General features: G+C 31.6%; 1 protein-coding gene across 3 annotated transcripts in view; it reads left to right on the top strand.

Moving 5' to 3' along the window:
- The window catches only part of LOC114334827 (proteoglycan 4), a 99392-nt gene that overhangs the window by 61766 nt on the left and 15978 nt on the right, over positions 1-21648 (top strand). For all 3 annotated transcript variants that reach the window (XM_050651849.1, XM_050651846.1, XM_050651848.1), the window contains exons 2-4: positions 13424-13566; positions 16507-16703; positions 20151-20322. In XM_050651849.1, coding sequence (XP_050507806.1) covers positions 13452-13566; positions 16507-16703; positions 20151-20322 — 484 coding nt within the window. In that variant the 5' untranslated portion in view covers positions 13424-13451. The remainder of the gene's footprint in view (positions 1-13423; positions 13567-16506; positions 16704-20150; positions 20323-21648) is intronic.

Raw genomic sequence — 21648 nt, 5'->3', positions numbered from 1 at the left:
AAGTGGCCTACTATGTCCAAGGATGATTGTTTAGGGCTGATTAGGTAGATATATAGATCTTACAATTTAATATTTCTCCCAAAAGGGTTTTGAAGAACGAAGGTGTCTCTAAGAGAAATATTTAGAGCAAGGCTTATGGTTGTAATATTCCAGGTTCCGATACTTATTGTATTGATGCTTTCTTTGTCTTTCGTCATCTGCCTTTATCTCTACACAAGTATTCATTAATTCGTTGTTCCCTTCCTTAAATTGTATCTTTCCTTTAGTTGGTCGTTTCTGTTGGTTTCCAGTGTGTCAATATATCGTGACGGTGTTATAGTAAAAGAAGAAGTAAAATAAATAAATCTTGGTTTATTCCACATTCCTATAAAATCTTCCTCCTTTCAACCTTCCATTCTATTTTTAAATTATCTTTTACATATTATCATTAAGAAAGGAAGACCCAGGAAAATCTGGACAGAACAGATAGTCGAGATAGGCAGCAGGAGGGGTAAAACTATCAGAGAAATGACAAAATTTACCAGAGACCACAAACGAAAGAAAAAGAAGCAATAGAAAGAAGCAGCGAATAAATTAAGACTCTACAGTCAAAGTACGATACAATGTACATAGGAAAGTTAAACAACTCACGGCTGAACTAAGACGGAGGCAAAAAGGAAACCTAACTGATTCTGACGGAAACATCATCTGACTAACAGAGTAAAACAAAAAAGCGGAAAGAATATCTAGAGAAACTGTTTGAAGATCAAAAAGATAACACCGTTGAGCTGGAAGAAGAGGTAGATGATGAACGAAGACTATCACAGCAGGAAGTTTATTCTGCAACAACACAGCTAAAGGATAACAAAGCAACAGGCTCCAATAATATACAAGCAGAACTACTCAAACTAATAAACAACAAATTAAGTAATAGTCTGGGCTGATTATCGGAGAATAGACCATTTTTGGGAAAAGTTATTTACCAGCAATTTTATTGCTGGAATCGAATCTTATAATTGTATATATTAATAATATAGGTATGCAAAGTCCTCAGATAGTGTGCTACTTTTTTTTATAAACAAAATGGCGCCCGAAAATCGTGTTTTTTTCAATTATTGCTCTATAACTCCGAAGATTTTAACTTTACAACAAAAACACCCAAATAAAAATTCACCGTGATTAAATTCTGCATAGAGACGTGTTTTTCCCGATCTGCTCCAAAATTTTCCTCGGAAAATGCGGGTTTTCCCAACAAAATCTTTAACTTTCAAATAAAGTTTTAGATTAGTAATTATTTACCAATAATTAAATATTTTGGTGACTTAAAAGCCTTCATGGTTTAGATTATAGTTCCAGAATCTGGTGAAAATTAAACGAATATTTTAGCAACAATTCAATTGTTAATTAATAATTTACAGTCGCAATAATAACCAAAATAATTATGATACACTGATCAAACTTTGAAATCTTATAAAGATGAGATGCCTATTTAACATTTTGTCGACAAAATATAAATTTTTTATTTTTTTGCCTAATCGTTAAGTGTTTAAAAAAAATAGTTATAAACAAATTAACGTTTCTCAGAAAGTTTTTATTATATTATAATTTTAAGAAATAGCTAAAATGCGCATTTCAAATATCTTGAAAATGAATGCCTTAAAACTTTTTTGCAACCATTTGCAAAAAAGTTATGAAACAGCAAAGTAAAAATACGATTACTACGGTATTTATAATTTTTTTAATTCTTTCAAAGCGTAGAAGTGAGTTTAAAGTACAAGCTAATTATTTATAAAAAAATATCGATTATCAGTTTATTGGTTATATTTTAATTAAAGATTATAAATATATTTTTTTGTAATTTACACGCGCGAAAGTAGAATAATACAGTACCGTAGCTACCCGCCCACATACACAACTCGCGCGAGTTTAAGCGTGTCAGTCGCTTCGAGTGAACATTTTATCTCCGGCTCTGTATCAAGCCTACTTTCGCGCTAAAAATTACAAAAAAAAGTATTTTTAATCTTTTATTAAAATATAACCATTGCACTAATTTTTGACATTCTTTGTGAGTAATTAGATTGTACCATAGACTCACTTTTAAGCTTTAAAACAATTAAAACAAATTATAAACAACGGAGAATTCGTATATTTACTTTGCTGTTTCATAACTTTTTTGCAAAAGGTTGGAAAATTTTTTTAAAGTATTCATTTTCAAGACCTATGAAATACGCATTTTAAGTATTTTTTTAAATTAGAATATAATAAACAATTTCTGAGAGATGTTAATTTGTTTATAACAATTTTTTTAAACATTTAAAGATTATGCAAAAAAATAAAAAATTTATATTTTGTCGACAAAATATTAAATAGGCATCACACCTTTATATTCTTTCTAAGCTTGATCATTGTCTCATGATTATTTTGGTTGTTATTGCGACTGTAAATTGTTAATTTACAATTGAATTGTTGCTAAAATATTCGTTTCATTTTCACCGGCTTCTGAATTTATAATCTATAACAAGAAAGCTTTTATTTCACCAAGCTATATAATTATTGATAAATAATTATTGGCCCAAAAAATTTATTTGAAAATTCGATATTTTGTTGGGAAAACCCACATTTTCCGAGGAAAATTTTCGTCGGAGCAAATCGGGAAAAACATGTCTCTATGCACAATTAAATTGGGGTGAATTTTTATTTGAGTGTTTTTTGTGTAAAGTTAAAATCTTCGGAGTTATAGAGCAATAATTGAAAAAAATACGATTTGTCGGCGCCATTTTGTTTATAAAAAAAGTAGCACACTATATGCGGACTTTGCATACATATATTAATAATATATAGGATCTTATAATTCGATTCCAGCAATAAAATTGCTGGTAAATAACCTTTCTTTGTACTTTACTAATTAGACCAGCGTATTATAACTATTTTTTTTTCAAAATTTAAAGATTATGCAAAAAAAAGAAAAATTTATATTTTGTCGATAAAATATTAAATAAGCATCCCATCTTTATAATCTTTATAAGTTTGATCAATGTATCATGATTATTTTGGTTATTATTGCGATCGTAATTTGTTAATTAACAATTGAATTGTTGCTAAAATATTAGTTTAATTTTCACCGGCTTCTGGAATTACAATCTATACCAAGAAAGCTTTGATGTCACTAAGTTATTTAATTATTGATTAATAATTACTTACCTAAAACTTTATTTGAAAATTAGAATTTTTGTTAGGAAAACCCGCATTTTCCGAGGAAAATTTTCGTCGGAGCAAATCGTGAAAAACATATCTCTATGCAGAATTTAATTGCGGTGAATTTTTATTAAGGTGTTTTTGTTGTAAAGTTAAAATCTTCGGAGTTATAGAGTAATAATTGAAAAAAATACGATTTGTCGGCGCCATTTTGTTTATAAAAAAAATAGCACACTATCTGCGGACTTTGCATACCTATATTATTAATATAGGATCTTATAATTCGATTCCAGCAATGAAATTGCTGGTAAATAACTTTTCCATGAATTTTGCTAATTAGCCCAGAGTATAATAGCAATAATCACAAAGGTACTAGAACACCATATAGAACTCTGAAGAATTACCAACAGAATGGTAGAGTTTATTGCACTTCCAAAAAAACCAGGAGCCAAAAAATTGGAAGAATACCGTACGATAAGTCTCATGAGTTATATCCTAAAATTATTCTTAAAGATAATCCTTAAGAGAATTTACAAACTATGTGGAAAGTCAAATTTCCCCCGCAACAGTTTGTGTTCATAATGCTGTTGGTCAGAGAACGGCTTTGTTTTCAGTACAAGTCTTATTCCAGAGATGCAGAGTTGATTACGAGAAAGCGTTTGATCGAGTACAGCACGCCAAAATGATGGAAATACTAAAAGAAGCAGGAATTAACAACCAAGATTTAAAAACAATTCAAAATTATTTACTGTAATCAGACCACAAATAATCTGAGTTGAAGGTGAACACACCAACTATGTGAAAATCATGTATGGAGTGAGACAAGTCTATATTATACAGGGTGAGGCAGATAACTGGCCTATTAGAAGTATCTCGAGAACTAAAGGCAACAGAATCATGAAAATTTAAATACAGGGGTTTTGAAGGATGATCTATTAAATGAAAATATTTTCATCTCTTTGCAACTTCCGGTTATACCGGAAGTTGCTTATAACTTGGTTTTTTTAAATGGGACACCCTGTATATTTTTACATTTTTGGATTCTCTTCGATGTCTTCTTTCTTAAAATATGAGGATTTGTAATGTTATACAGGGTATTTTAAAAGATAATTACGTTTTTTAATTAATTTCGTAGCAATATTCACACCCTGTAGAATTGTAGTAGTTTGACAACTAAAACTCTACTTACGTTCAAATATTTTTAATATAGTCTACTATTGTTAACAATCATTAGTATAGCTAAATTTTTAATTTTAGTATACAGGGTTGGTCGAAACTCGGAATGAGTATTTTCTGAGTTTTCTTAAATGGAACACCCTGTATTTTAGTATTGTAATGAAATGATATTTTATGGTACTTTTTTATTTCTTAAGCATTCCCTATACCTAACTGCTTTAATTTGTGCTTAATTGTTAGTCGCACCAACAATCTTAACTACGTAGGTATTTTGATAGCTAAACCATTATTGGTAATTTTAAGGATCAGTCTGGATTAATATGTATTTATTTCTGAAAAATTATTTGTGATTGAATATTTTCACGGCCAACCTAATAAAATTTTACGTATTTTTTGTTGCAATTAATGTTTAGTTTGAATCACCAATAACTCACAAATTAAAGCAGTTAGGTATAGGGAATACTTATAAAATAAAAAAGTACTATGAAATATCATTTCATTACAATACTAAAATACAGGGTGTTCTATTTAAGAAAACTCAGAAAATATTCATTTTGAGTTTCGACCAACCCTGTATACTAAAATTTTAAAATTAGCTATACTAATGATTCTTAACAATAATAGACTATATTAAAAATCACTTGAACGTAAGCAGAGTTTTTAATGTCAAACTATTACAATTCTACAGGGTGTGAATGTTCCTACGAAATTAATAAAAAAACATAAATATCTTTTAAAATACCCTGTATAATATTACAAAATCTCATATTTTAAGAAAGAAGATATTGAGGAGAATCCAAAAATGTAAAAATATACAGGGTGTCCTATTTAAAAAACCAAGTTATAAGCAACTTCCGGTATAACCGGAAGTTGCAAAGAGATGAAAATATTTTCATTTAATAGATCATCCCTCAATACCCCTTTATTCCAATTTACATGATTCTGTTGCCTTTAGTTCTCGAGATATTTCTAATAGGCCTTTTATTTGCCTCACCCTGTATAGGTATTAATTTCCCCCTTATGGAGTGTTGGGCGCTCTTGCTTATCTTAGCCAAAAGTGAAAGATGGTTGATTGCTACTCTGAAAGAAAATTTATCGAAGCTTTGCACGAAACCGAAAAAGTCATTGTACCAAACGGGTACCTGCTAAATAACATCAGATATGCAGATGACATCATAGTATTTGCAGACAACCTAGAAGACCTACAAGTCCTTATGAACAAAATCACCTATAAGAGTCAACAATATGGACTAGATATAAACGTAAAGAAGACAAAGCTCATGATAATTAGCAAGAAAAAATAACAGAAGGTTAACTACATTTACCTCGGCATCATAATAAACGAAGAATGGACCAACGACCAGGAGATAAGAGCGAGCATTGGAAAAACTAGTTCCACCTTCAAACGGATGAGGACTTTCTTCAAGAGCAACAACCTATCTCTTGGTATACAAATAAGACTGCTTGCAAAAGATTGTAAGTTTTTGAAATCTGGCTATATCAAAGGATACTTAAGAAAGATCCCGTGGACTGACCGAGTCACAAATGAGGAGATCGTCAGAAGAATGAAGAAGAACCGAGACGTACTGCCCATACTGACAACCATCAAATCTCTAAAATACATTGATCCTACAAAAAAAAGATTTAAAAGGAGGTCCAGGAAGAAGAATATCCTAGTTAAAGAACATCAGGACTTGGTTTGGCACAACATCTGTGAAGCTTTTCTGCGCTGCTGTAGATAAGATAAAGGTTGCTATGACAATGGCCAACATTCGTCACGGATAAGCACATCAAGAAGAAGGATTTCCCTTAAAACTACTATTAGTCACCCTAAATACACCCTGTATATTCGTAATAAATATATTGCTTCTGCATAATTAAAAATCCACATTCCTCAGAAAAACAATCACATCTTTTAGTCCGTCACACGCGCTACCTTGATCATGTTTATTCGAAATTTTATAAATAGCATTAATACAGAAACCGTTTTACTGTCGTTAAAACCACACCCTGCAAATAAATATAAGAGCTAGAGTCTGATATGCCAGAAATTCGCACTATCTCGTCTCGAAATAATAAACAGCCTTTCTATTTTCGTCGGAAAGTACTCACGATACAATTAGGAGGATATCGTGTGTAAAGAAACCACGAAGTCTAACATCAAGCGCCAGCTATAGAGTTGGGAATCAATCAGTTACACTTCGCTAGTTTATCTTGTTCCTATTTGTTAAAATTGTTAGGTTTTGATCGAATAATTATACAACCTAATCTAATTTGATCTCTAGTTTTCTATTAGCTGATATCAAAGTCAAGCTCAAAGATAAATATTGTGATAGAAAAGTGGGTGGAGGATAAATTCATTGAGGAAAATGATGATAAATGAAGAAGAAAATCGAAACTTGGTATTCGTACATAAATCAATTATATACTGACGCCAGACCAGAAGAACAACAGACATTAGGTGAAGATGAAGGACCAGAAATACTTACTACTAAAGGTAGAAGTACTGTATCTTATAAATTTGTCAAATAACAGGAAAGCTGTTGGTACCGGAACTGGTAACATCCCGGCAGATATGTTAAAACTAATTATGTAACGAAGAAAACATTAAAGTATTGGTTAATCTTTTCAGTTATGTAACTTATACTCAACTGGTAAAATCGCAGAGAATTGGTTGAGGTATCAAACACTGTAGATACCATATAAATCTTATTAGTCGCACCTTGAAGATATTTCTACGGATTCTCGACAGTATAATAAATAATAAGTGTGAAGAAGATTAAGATGAAACGCAGTTTGGTTTTGGAGATGTGTTGGGAACTAGAGAAGCACTTTTTTATTGAATGTATGTATATTTACATTGAATGAATTTTGCTACAGAAATTTCGAGATCAATGTAAAGATATATTTGCCATTTTTATAGATTATAAAAAGGCATTCGGTACGGTACATCATGTCAAGTTAATTAAAAAATTAAGAGATAAAGAGATAAAAGAAATCATTGAACAATTCTATTGGCGGCAAACAGCGACCGTTCGTATTGATAGGAAGTCGACAGAAGAGCTAAGATTCTGAAGGGAGACAGGCAAGGTTGTGTGCTGCCCCCACTGTTATTTAATTTATATTCAGATAGAATATTTAAACGTGCTTTTCACAACTTGGAATGTGGTCTAAACATTAACGGAATACTGATAAATACTATTAGATACACAAATGATACAAATATATTGAACGATGACTTGGATTGCAATTGTGTTTAAAGTCCATTAACCCCTGTGGGACGAGATATGGAACTAAATTAATTGTTCTTAAACAAAATGCGTGGTATTTACTTGCTTATCAAAATACAGAATCACAAATAGATGGACAACCAATACAAAGAGTATCCAATCAACATTAACACAGCAATCGCAAATCCAATGAAGGAACAACAAAATGATCAAAAGTATAGATGTAATCCAAAAGTTTGCCACGTTAAAATGAAATGGACAGGACACATAGGAAGAATGGAAGACAACCGTTTCGCATTTTTGATGGCGACAAAGAGCAAATAGGAGAAGTATAGGCAGACCTCAAACCAGATGAATTGATGGCATCAAGCGAATGGCTGGTCACAAATGGATGCAAAAAACATCGAACAGAAATAAATAGACACAACTAAGGGAGGCTTACATTAGACGTTGGAGTGAATCGCTGTTTATGATGATGATCTTGTAGGGAATCTGCCTTTAAGTCTATTACCTCTTTGAAAAACGTACCGAAAAGAGTATATGTTTATTTATCTTAGTATTGGTTTATTGCTTATTGGCTTCACGGGTGACAAAATGGATTCCACACATTCGGTACCATACAGGAAAGCTGTAAGTGCACAAGTTGGTCAAAAATTATGATATTTTTGACTTCTGATTTCTGCAAATAACAGGAATGAAGATTCTTGGTAGAGTATTTGAAAATACGTTCATAGAAAGAATGTCGAAGATAATAATAATGGGATAAAACAAAAAACAATAATCCTAATGATTAATGAACACATTAACAAAATGAAAGAAGAAAATCTGATGACTATCCCCGAGGTCCCAGATATGTTGAGGGTTGACCTAAACACGAAAGATCCGGGTATATGTAGATAAAACAAACAATTCTCCAGAAGTCAAGGAAAAAGAAGAATAGTGATAAACACAAAAAAGAAAAAGATGCTAAAAATAAAATGTGCTGGTTTAAATAAAAAAAAAAAAGAATGTGTGTGTACTTTGTACGCACGTAAAAAGTTATACTTCTATTATATGATTCAAACGAAATTAATATATATACTTTAAACAGTTTATTTATATTTTATTTAAATATTAAACTAATTTTAATACTTACTACTTTCCAAACATTTTTATTAAAACAATACCAAAAATTAAAAAAATAAAAGAATAAAACACACACAAACACATTGAAAAATGCCACAAAGAAATGTTTTCTGAACAATAATAATTGTTGGCAAAAATTTTAACTAAATACGCATTTTCTGAAAAAAAAATATAATATATTCACAATCATAAAATATATAAAAAAAATAAAAATAAAAACTTGCATTGGGATTCGAACCCTCGTGCTTAGAGTTGAAATCCACTTACAGACGCGCCACCCGACTTAACCACTTACACGTACTTGTCATGCGAGAAGATAGGCTAACTGAACGTTTTACTGTTTGACAGTTCTGAATTTAATCAAATTAGTTTGATTTTTGTGTGTGTGCTCACAAAGGGAATTAAAATATTAAAATACAACAAAACATAGAGTAAGAAAACAATAGGTATATTAAATGAAGAATGGTAGAAATTGTGTTGGTAATCAAATTATGTAAATCAAAGCATTACCTACTAGATAGGTCATAGGTACATACATTTTCCAAATAGGTAAGTACGTATGTAATTTTTTATTACAATACTGAAACATTTACAATTAAGTACGTACCTGTTGCTTTTAAAAACTATTTAAAAAGTTACTACAATTATAAACTTGCTTTTGTCTGTGTACTCACAACAATAAAACTAATATACAATATTTGTTTATGCATAACCTCCATATCGAACAATTATTGTCATGTCATTTGCATTTAAACACCCAATCAGAGCAAAGGTATAATGCGTCTGCGCCGGGAACAAGGTTTTTGATGAATTCGCGCATATTAAATTTCACTCTAATCGCGCCTAAAGAAGTATAACTTCAATAACTGAAGATATCGTTATTTTGCGCATCTGCCCACCTCTCTCCGAACGATATTTTTTACTTGTCATGGCATTCAGCAATCTTTGATTTGACAGTTATAGGCTAAGGTGAATTTGTTCTTGTATTCATATCAGTCGAATGGGTTAAAAATGGTGCAATCTGAAGACAATGGGCGCCACCTGTCCATTGTCACCATCCTTGACCGTCTTTATTGACAAGTGAATTTAACACGAATGACTCAGTGGTGTTACAAAGGCTGTAAAATTACAAGAAAAATGACTTAATTGGCATTGATGGAAGTATGATGCGAGCATTGTAAAAAAATACATAAAACAAGCAAATATTCAATTTGGGGACAGTTGTGGTTATTAGTCACCCTTACAATGCATGTGAGGAATAATTAATATTAATTTATAGTCTGCTTACCAGGATTCAGAAAATAAATTTTTGCAATTTGCAAGACAATTATCTCATTAATCTTCTTCTTGATGTGCCTATCCGTGACGAATGTTGGCGATCATCATGACAATTTTCACTTTATCTGCAGCAACGCGGAAAGCTGCACAGATGTTGTGTTGAACCAAGTTCTGAGGTTCTTTAACCAGGATGTTCTTCTTCTTCCTGGACCTCGCTTTCCAAATATTTTTCCTTGCAAGATGGTTTGTAGGAGGGCATATCTGGATTCATCTTCTTAATATACAACTGCAATATTCTGATAAAATTACGCTTCTGGAAGATTTGTGTGAATGTTATAGAGTTTAAAGAAAGAAAACAAAAACGATGGTCATCAGTAAAGTCATCACAATTTTTTTGCTTATAATTAGGATTTTTAGTAAAAATGCTTATTTCAAAGATATGTTGCTTATCTTTGTTTATTTTACTTCTTATGATAAACCATAATTAAATTTCATGTATTACCTACTTCCTGTCTTAAGCAAAATTCTATGAAGTATACCGAGCTATAAAGCTCCAATAATTCAATAAACCATAAGAAATTTAATCCCTTAGGCGTAGGAGATAAACGGGAGAACCCATCGTTATACCTGCCCATGTAATAAACTAATATTTGTCTGCAAACAGCCCAAATTTATTATATTGTTTTTTTTTGTGAATTTGATGGCCTTGTCTGAGCCAATTAGCCAGACATTTTATTTTAAAAACAAACAATTTTTTTTTTCAACCAGAGGAATTTTTTCTGTATTTATAACTCTAAATATATGTACATAACAAACTAACATACTACTATCTAAAAAAATGCACTGTTTTGGACGTAAATTTTTTTTGTATATTTTTTTATTATATTTTTAATTTGTTTTTTTTTCTTTTTTTTAATTGTTTTTTTTTACTACGCTAAGACATAAACCCGATTCAACATCTCGGAGGTTTACATCTTTTTAGTTTTTTTCTTTTTTGGTTTTTTTCTCTTTTTTTTTGTTTTTTTTTTCTTGTTCTTTTTTTTTCAATTATAATATACAATAATTACTTAAATCTGCAGGGTTAAAACAATAACAACAAAACAAACATGTTTGTTTTTTTTAACAAACATGCCTGTTTTGTTTTAACAAAATTACTAAATACAGGGTTAATTTAATTATATTGCTACAATTTATATTTACAGTTTTTGATATGTTCGTAAATTGTTTTTAATGTATTAATATCTTCCGAAAAAATCAAATTGTTCAGGTAGACGGGAAGTGGAATTTTTAAAATATTAAGATTATCATAAAATTTGTTTATATTTACTGATTGATGGGAACATTCGAGGAGAATATGTAGTAGATCACCTTCTTTTCCACACTCACAGTTAGGTGAGTCTGTGAGACCCAAACTGATCATATGAAGGGGAGTAAGGGCGTGATTACATCTCAATCTATTTATAACTCTTATGAAATGGCGATTTGATACAGAATGAAACCATCTTTTTATGGGAATTTGAGGATGCATTTGTTTGTAATTACTTGCAGTTCTCGTGTTGCGATAATACTTTTGCCAGTTTTTTTGTTGATGTCGTTTACTAATAATATCAATATCCGAAATGGGTAATAAGTTCAAGGGAGGTTCTTCACCTATTTCTAGGACGGATTTGGCTAGCCTGTCTACTATTTCGTTACCCCTAATGCCCGCGTGTCCCTTTATCCATTATCATTATGTTGTTGTAAAATATCATTCAATATCGGTACATTTGTCTAAATTTAAATACGGAGCACTCACATATGTAGATGTTGAAAGAACTTTTTCTACGTATAAATATAAAGATAGAAGACATAGCTTTTTCCAAGAAAATTAAGGAAATGATATTACTGTTAATTGTTTTTATGCTAATGGCCATGAATAAAAAATATATTAATATGTTAATTATTTTCCGATTTTTTTATTATATTATAGTTTAACACTTTTGTTAATAATACGATAATTAAAAATAAATCTAATTTAATGTTAATGCCCTTTATTAATTTTTATATCATTATATCCATTTTTACTTACAGGTTTTTTTCTGGAACCTTGCTTATTTCTATTTCATAAAAACTTTGCTTATTTGTGCTACATTTTCTGCTTATATAAGTGCTTATTTTGACCTTTTTGTCATGCTTATAATCCGAACTTTAGTCATCAGCAACCACCGAAACAGAAGAGTGAAGGTCAATGTCGACGGAACAGATCTAGAAAGAGTAACAAGAATAACGTACGTGTAACCTTGATGAAACTTGGGACCACTCACTAGAGATAAGTACACGTCTGGAAATGGCACGTACAGCACGTACAACCACCAGCTGGATATCTCATTGAGAACTAGAATACTAAAGTGCTATGTTTTCTCCACCTTGCTCTATGGTGTTGAAGCCTGGACAATGACAGAAGCAGCACAAAAAGAATCCAAGCCTTCGAACTCTGGTGCTACCGAAAATGCTCAGAATATCCTACATGAGCCATACGACAAATGCGGAAGTCTTGCGGAGGATGAACAAGGAAAGAGAGCTTATGTTTATTTTGGTCACATCGTAAGAAATCAAAAGTATGAAGTGCTCCAACTTATAATCGAAGGCAATATCAATAGCAAAATGGGACCGGGAAGTCGACGCAACTCTTGGCTTAAAAACCTACGACAATGGACGAATATGACTTCCATAGAACTATGTATTCAGGGCGGCTGCAAATAAGATTAAATGGGAAAATGTAATGGCCAACGTCCTTAAGGATAAGACACCGTAAGATGAAAAGAAAGAAAAGAAGAAGGAATCAGTCCTTCTAAGACTTTAGTTCAGTCGTCAGAGAATTGACCTCTAAAAACCATACGAACAAGCTGAAGTTTGCTGAGAATATCAATTGTAATAATTTATTAGCACTTTTTGTGTAAAATGAACCGTCCTCTCAGAAACAACACTTGAAGCGACCGGCGATTTTGAGTGTCAGTTACGCGCGCAAAATCAATTTTTTTATATAAAATTTGTATCAACTCGACGCCGACGGTAAAAATACGATGTCTTTTGATTAGTCCTATCGACAAAAATGAAAATACGTTTTGAATGTGAACCGTGCATCCTTCGTATGCAATTTTTGCATTTTGCCGCAAATGAAGTCAGTTTATATAAAGCTGTTAAATAAATAAACGTTGAGCGTTTTTGCTGTTTTTTACGATTCTCATGAAATGTATAACTTTCATTGACTGGTCACTATGGAATTTTCATTGTTGGAGCCTAATCTTCAAAACCTATAACATGAAATTTCGATGAGGCATTTTCAAATATGAGGCATTTTCCACGTAACATGAAATAATTTGTTAAGTTCCGCGTTTTTAACTATATTTATTACTTAAATTACTATTTTAAAAACTATGATTTGTTTATTTTTGTTACAGGGGGATGAGAGAATAGAAGCAAATAAAAATGTCGCAAGTTGAACGGAAAGAGTACCAAGAATCGAAAGTAATGAGGACAGTGTCACCTGCTCGAAGAAACTATAGCTCAAATCAAAATTTATCCCAATTCGATAGCAACTTAGGTAAGAAAATTTCTAATATCAGATTTTGTTATTATAGGCCTGGATCCCGCGTACCAAAAAAAAGTTTATAGCTGAAAGTTTGTTAATAGGTTAACGGTGTCTAGTCGGACAAACTTTGATGTACGGGGGAACACTGGAACAGGGGAAGTTTTAATTGGGGAACGTGATTTTAATTGTGGAACTTGTCATCCTGACAAGTTTATGATTGTGAAAACTAGCAGGTTTTTTTAAAGTTTATTCAATAGCAACCTTTATAATAATAATATGTTGGGCATTTGTCCATACAATGTTTGTCCGACAAATATGTTGGGCATTTTAATAGTCCGACACGTAAAACATGTCAGATGACAGGAATTATGTTAGTAATAAATAGCAGTCTGATTTTTGCATGAGAGTTTAATGAAAGGGTAACAAATCAATTTGAAGTTCCGTCCGACAAAATACATGAGACGTTTTCGTAGTCTGACTTTCAAAACCTGTAACCTGTTCCACAATTAAAACTTCCCTTGTTCCAGTGTTCCCGCACATCAAAGTTTGTCCGACTAGCCACCGATAAGCTATTAACAAATTTTCAGCTTCTATTAATAACCTTTTTGGTACGCGGGATGCAGGCCTATTAGTAACACTAGAATTTAATTAATTTAATGTTGGAATGTTCTTCTTCTTCTAATGGCGCTACAACCCTTTGTGAGTCTTAGATTGCTTAACAATGTTCTTTCATTCTTCCCTGTCTGATACTTTCTTTCGCCACTACCTGATGTTCATGGTTTTAAGATCTTCCGTCTTTCCACCTTTTACCGGGCCTTCCTCTTGTTCTATTTCGTTGAGGCTTCCATCTCTGGATTATTTTTACAGCTCGATTATCTGGCATTCTATCTAAAATGTTGAAATGTCACGTTGTGTAATATTATTTACACATGTGAGAATAAAATTATCGTAATTATAAAATAATTGTCGATATACATACTACAGTATATGGTGCAAATGAAAAAGAATAAATTCGTTATTTATTTATTCGGTATAAGGAAAAATCCCGAAACAGGTCGACTTTTATTTTTAAATTATGGTTTTTGGTATATATACCATACTAGAGACGTCATCCATCTGGGAGAGTGACTAGGGGTCGTGTGCTATCTCATTTGAAAGGTTATTCAATTCTCTATGCAGTAATATAAACATTAACATAATTATTTATACAGGGTGTCCAATTTTTTTTTAAATAAATTAATTGACACAAAAAGAAGAATGTATGTAGTTTATTTAATTCAAAATATATTTTACTGCTGTCAGAAAACAGAAAAAAATGTTTATTTGAGAAATAAACATTGCTTTTCGCTTAAAATCAATGCTCAAGCTCCCACATACCTGCCTCTTTTCAGTTTGAACATTTAATTTAAGCGAAAAGCAATGTTTATTTGTGAAATAAACACCTTTTCTGTTTTCTGACAACAGTAAAATGTATTTTGAACTAAATAAATTACATACATTCTTCTTTTTTAATTTAATAACCTTTCAAATGAGCTAGCACCCGACCCCTTTTTTTATTTAAAAAATTCATCGTTTACGTTATTACGTCCAGATGGATCATGTCACTAGTATGAAATATATTCCAAAAAAATATAATTTAAAAATAAAAATCGACCTCTTTCGGGATTTTTAGTTGCTTATTATAAGGATTTATAAGGATTTTAGTAAAAACCTGAGTTGCCGAGAGGAAACAGTAGCGATCAACAGGTAGCAGAAACGCGTTCCAAGATTGCGGCTGTAATTTTTAATATTTTTTCGAGATATTTGGCACACGTATTCTTAATATAATAAAGAATGGCGGTACAGAGCCCAATTTGAAAAATATATTAATATGTGGAAATTACTCTGTAATTAAATACAATATTAAAAAAACGAGCCTGTACCGCCATTAAGAAGAACAAAAAAATACACTTTCTTCAAATAAACTTTTTTATCCGATGCCTAGATTTTGTGTCATTTTGGAACTACTAAAATGTTTTATTTCATTAGTAGTTCCAAAATGACATAAAATCTAGGCATCGGATAAAAAAGTTTATTTGAAGAAACTGTATTTTTTTGTTCTTCTTAATGGCGGTACAGGCTCGTTTTTTTAATATTGTATTTAATTACAGAGTAATTTCTACATATTAATATATTTTTCAAATTGGGCTCTGTACCGCCATTCTTTATTATATTACGAATACGTGTGCCAAATATCTCGAAAAAATATTCAAAATTACAGCCGCAATCTTGGAACGCGTTTTGGCTACCTGTTGATCGCTACTGTTTCACCTTAATTTGCACCATACTACATAATAGATTTATTATAAATATTATTTATTAAATAAATTATTAATCATTTTAAATTAGATAATAATTGATATTTGTTTCTTGTTCTTCTTTTTTTTTTGTGTGAATCGGATTGTGTTATTATTAAATTATTAATTTAATGTTTTTTGCTTATCTGTTTCTTCAAGTTTTGTCGGTTTGTGTTTAATCTGTGATTTGTTTTTATGTTTTTTATTATTGTTTTTCCATTCCTCTGGAATCTGTTTGCAATGCGTTAGGTTAGGTTGGGTTCGATATGAGTGAGCACTTAACCACTCTTTCATTTGACCTAAGAAGTCTTTTCGGGCTCATTCCCAGATTAAATGTTGTCCTTTCAGCCCAGCTTTTTGGCTGGGTGACACTTCTACAAAGTCAAAAGGTTTGAGTTGATGATTCTCAAATGTATTGAGCCTTATATTAGCAAGATATAAATTCATAATAATAAGAAATGTCTTAAGCAATCACAATCTAAACTTTAGCATCCGATGGCGCGCCACAATATGTTACGCACTTTCTTCGTCACTTTACGGAGTAGAAGGGTGGACGTTAACAGCAGCAACTAGAGAAAAGTGAGAGTGTTTTTATGTTTTTTTTTATTTTTTTAAGATTACCTCCTTGAAGACCTTCAAAACTCAGTATCTCGTCCAGGAAGTTCGTTAGGATACAACAGTAGTGGAAGTCATACACACAGGGAAACTTCCCGTGTTGTGGATACAGGCAGAAGTAACTCGCTGAATAGAATCGCCCAATTAAAACCTTCAAATCCAGTAGAATATTCTTCGGATGATGCTTACAATTATACAGTAAGTACACGAGACATAGTACAGTAGATAAGTATTTTAGAAGTAAAGATCCTAAAAACCATGGCCTGTCTAAAAGTATACGAAATGAAAGTTGGTCTGTCTAAATTTGCAGTTTATTCAGAGCTCTATGTTGAGGATGAGCGTCATCGTCTGTACTTTAATCCTTTTTTCGGACCATTCTCTCTGTCACCACCTCACACTATATTTTCTTTTGTATCCCTGAGCTTCTTTATACCCTCCTTCTCTCATTATACATAGTTTCTCCTTTAGCATTGGTATTAGTGGATTGGTACAGCTTCTGCTATCACTTGTAATTGTCGAGGAATTGACTCTTACTACTCTTGGTAGTGGTTTTCTTTGCTTCCTATCATTATTTATGTGTACTTTTTTTTTGTAAAGTACTTCCTCCCAGAGTGGTATCATAATAGAAGCGTAAAGTGTACCATTTCTAAATATATCTTCTTTCTGTATGAACGAGTCCTCCCTATATTTCGGATTATCTTTGCTAAAGCTGCGCTCCTCTAAACAGCTCTCTTGACAACTGCCTCTATATAAAGGGTGTTTCATTATATAATTGTCCATATAGTAACTGAAGAAACCTTAGCACAAAATACGAATATTTAACCAAAAACACTTAAATAAAATGTGGTTCCTTACTGAGTTTTTTTTTTGAAAAATGGCTTTGGCAGAGCCAATTAGCCAGACTTGTTTCTGATTGATTGCAGATTCATAGTCATAAATTTCTTATAACATAAGTAGATTCTACAATTTTATTTTTATAGATACATTGGTACATTGTGTAGCTTTTTTTTATTTTGTTTTTTTTTTAATTATTTTACTGTTTTTTTTTCATATATATTTTAATTTGTGCGAAACACTTTTTTACTTCTTTTTTTTTTCTATTCTTTTTTTATTTTTGTTCCTTTTTTTTCTTTTTTTGTTTATTATTTTTTTTGTTATTATTTTATTTTGTGTTTTTTTTATTATTTTTTTTTTAATTTTTTCAAACCACATTAACAAATTATGCCTATTTATTACATATTACGTTTACAACTTGTATTTACATAATTTAACATGTTTATAAATGAGATGAAGAATTTCCATATCATTTGTAAATATTAAAGTATTTAAGTTTATTGGGAAAAAACATTTTAAATCTTTTAATTCCTTATAAAGGTCCTTACTGAGTTACAGGGTGTTTTATCTAAAAATTTAAAAACTATTTTTGCTCAGAATTTTAAAACTATTCGACGCATCCTTTTTATACTTGGCAGAAAGTGCAACTACTATACACCCTACAAAATTATGATAAACAAACGTTTCTAGCTACTACAAGAGGCGTACGACAGGGGATAGTGGCTGGTTGCACCTTCCCAAATTCTACGCCACTGATGAAATTGCTATTTTAGTGTAATTTTTTGATTTTCCAATACTTTTTATGTAAATAATATACTGTTCATTCGTAACGATAAAATGATTAGTTTTCGAGATATTTGAAATTAAAAATGAAGCGACACAATAGATTAACCAAATAACCGTGTCGTTTCATTTTTAACTTCAAAGATCTCGAAAACAACTAATGACTGTATCGTTACTAATGAAGAGTATATTATTTTCATAGAAAGTATTGGAGAATTCAAAAATTGAACTAAAATAGCAATTCCGCCAGTGGCGTAGAATTTGGAAAGGGTCAACCATTCACTTTCCACGTCGTACGTGTCTGGTAATAGCCAGAAACGTTTGTTTAACATAGTTTGGTAGTTTGTACAGTACCTATAGTTTCTGCTAAGTATGAAAAGGATACGTCGAATAGTTTTAAAATGCCGAGCAAAAATAATTTTTAAATTTTTAGATAAAACACCCTGTAACTCAGTAAGGAACCACATTTTATTTAGATGTTTTAGGTTAAATCTTCGTATTTTGTGCTAAGGTTTCTCCAGTTACTATATGGACAATTATTAATGAAACACTCTGTATGTTTCTGTAAAATTGAATTAGTGATCGAGTTGAACTCTCAGATACCTTGCCTCTTTTTTCGGTACAACTTCAACCTCTTTGAGGCTGGACTTCATAAAGTCCCTCTTTCTTTTTCCTTTTAGTATTACCATCTCTGTCTTTTCGGTCGCTAATACCAATTTATTTTTTTGGCCCATATGTATATGTATACTTTGTTCCCTTTCTATGAGATATTTAAATACCAATACATTTTTTTTAATTTGGTAAACAAAATGTAGTTTATCTAACAATAAAACACTGAAAACGTTTGTTTTCTATACTTCCACAAAATTTATTATAACTAAGTGACTACAGCTGTTTCGGCAGAGTGCCTTTCTCAAGTGATATAGTTTACAATGTGTTTGCCTTTTTAAGTCTTCAACTGAAGAGGTTGAGGAGTGGGGAGCTGTTTGTCTCGAGTTGGTCATTCAGAATTATATCTGTATTTTTCAGTTTATTAATTTCCATAGATTCTAAAAAAGATAGCTTAAGGCCTTTATTTTGAATATGCAGAATTTGAAACTCTTCATTGAAAGAATGATTATGATCTAGAAGGTGAAGTGCGTATGTAGAAGTGTTCTGTTTTTCTATTGTTGAATGCCCTTTTGTGTTCTGCTATCCGTTTGTCAAAAGTTCTGCCAGTTTGACCGATGTACGTTTTCGGACAGTCACCACAAGTTTGGTTAAACCAAAAACTCCATAAGAAAGCCCTGAAATTAGTGTATCCACCACCACAGAAAGAACCCAGTACCTTCTGCTCTCTCACATATACTGGCAAGATAACAACAAAAATAGCCAGATACATAAAAAAAAAGGAATAACACCAGCTTTCAGAACTAACAACTTAAGCAAAAATATATTAAGAACAATAAAAGCCGAAAGAGTGGAAACTTGTGGTGACTGTCCGAAAACGTACATCGGTCAAACTGGCAGAACTTTTGACAAACGGATAGCAGAACACAAAAGGGCATTCAACAATAGAAAAACAGAACACTTCTACATACGCACTTCACCTTCTAGATCATAATCATTCTTTCAATGAAGAGTTTCAAATTCTGCATATTCAAAATAAAGGCCTTAAGCTATCTTTTTTAGAATCTATGGAAATTAATAAACTGAAAAATACAGATATAATTCTGAATGACCAACTCGAGACAAACAGCTCCCCACTCCTCAACCTCTTCAGTTGAAGACTAAAAAAGGCAAACACATTGTAAACTATATCACTTGAGAAAGGCACTCTGCCGAAACAGCTGTAGTCACTTAGTTATAATAAATTTTGTGGAAGTATAGAAAACAAACGTTTTCAGTGTTTTATTGTTAGATAAAATGAACTTCCATCAAGTAACGGTCGAATCCATCAATTAAAATGTAGTTTGTATTATATCTTCCATAGTTTCCATTAAACAACCGTAGGAAAATTAATCTACCTATGGATTTTTTTTCTTTTAGAGTCCAGATGGAAACCAAAAAGTTAGTGGTTATAAAAAAGAAAAATACATTTACAAAACTACCAGTGAGGATATAACTCCAGACAAGATAAGAACTCAAAATAGTATAAATCAACTAGATAATTTATTAGATGATCTACAACAAGTGAAGAAATCCTCGTTTTTGGACTCAGGTAAACACATTTCTCACTAATAAAAACATCTACAGAACTCCATAAATTTTATCGGACTGCATATTGTAGAGTCCACTTAGTCTCCTTTGTTTGTCGCCTCCGTGCCTTATAAATTGTAAAAGGCAGAGATTAAAGATGTTATCAGAAAATGGTTCCGCGAGAGATTTCAGATTTATTGTTTACATCTGGGACTTCTCATTTCTTTAGTAGATGTCGCTATAGCGTCCGATACGTGAATTACTTTTATAATTCTACTTAAATAGGCAGTTTGGTTTCGTTTCGATTCAGAGGTGTTCGTGTAGCCCTACTGAGGAGGTCTTGGGAGACCGAAACGTACGTATGGGGATGATGGATCATCTCTGAACCGAAATAAACCGAAATGAAACATAAGCTGTCTTTCATTTTTTATTTTACTCATATTTTGAGTACACGGAAGCAATTTTCGTCTGAATTTTTTCTAGACAAATAGGCGGAATGTGACTGCATATTGTGGAGTCCCTTTTGTCTCATTTATTCGTCATCTCCTTGCCTTATAAATTGTAAAAGGCAGATATTGAGGATGTTACCAGAATGTGGTTACACGAGAGGTTTCAGGTGTATTCTGGGACTCCTCATTTCTATAAATTTTATTGTATTTTGACCCTATCTTTATCAATCAAGATAAGTATTTTGATTTAAACCTTTCTATGTTAAAATAGAATACACAAGTAAAAAAACTCACAAAAAATTTAAATTTTCAAGCTTAAAGTGAAAACCGACATCTTCTATATGAACATAGAGCTTGTATGTATGTTTGTATAGACAGGATGAGCCAATTTGTAAAGTTCACTTGAAATAACTTCAGAGGGAGAAGTTTCTACATGAAACCTTGAAATATATCTAAATTGCTTTTGAATTAGGCATTTTTGAGTCCAAACTATGCGTTTACAATGGTTGAATATCTTTAGTCTTTCTTTCTTTATATTTACTTTTTGTGCTACATATATTACCTAACCATCAAAAAAGTCCCAATCGGCAGCAAAATCGATGTATCTCGGTGTTTTGCAAAAAAATATTTTTTTTTGCAAAAAAGAAGATATTTCAGGACTAGTTTAATTGTATCAACCTGTATATCCATATATCACCCAAAACCAAAACCAAAATTATGGTATTCCACAAAAACCCCCATGAATAAATTAAACCCAATATACAAATAAATGGTATCACCCTTCAGAGTTCTCAAAGCTTCATATACTTGGGCACAGAGCTAAATCAACTAGACCACTCAAAGAAGTTAAAAGACGCATTGAAATAGCAAAGTTTGGTTTCAAAAACATGCGTAAAATG

This window comes from Diabrotica virgifera, chromosome 5 (assembly GCF_917563875.1).
Source record: "Diabrotica virgifera virgifera chromosome 5, PGI_DIABVI_V3a".
Classification (NCBI taxonomy): Eukaryota; Metazoa; Arthropoda; class Insecta; order Coleoptera; family Chrysomelidae; genus Diabrotica; species Diabrotica virgifera.
This window is presented reverse-complemented; position numbering and strand designations above follow the sequence as displayed.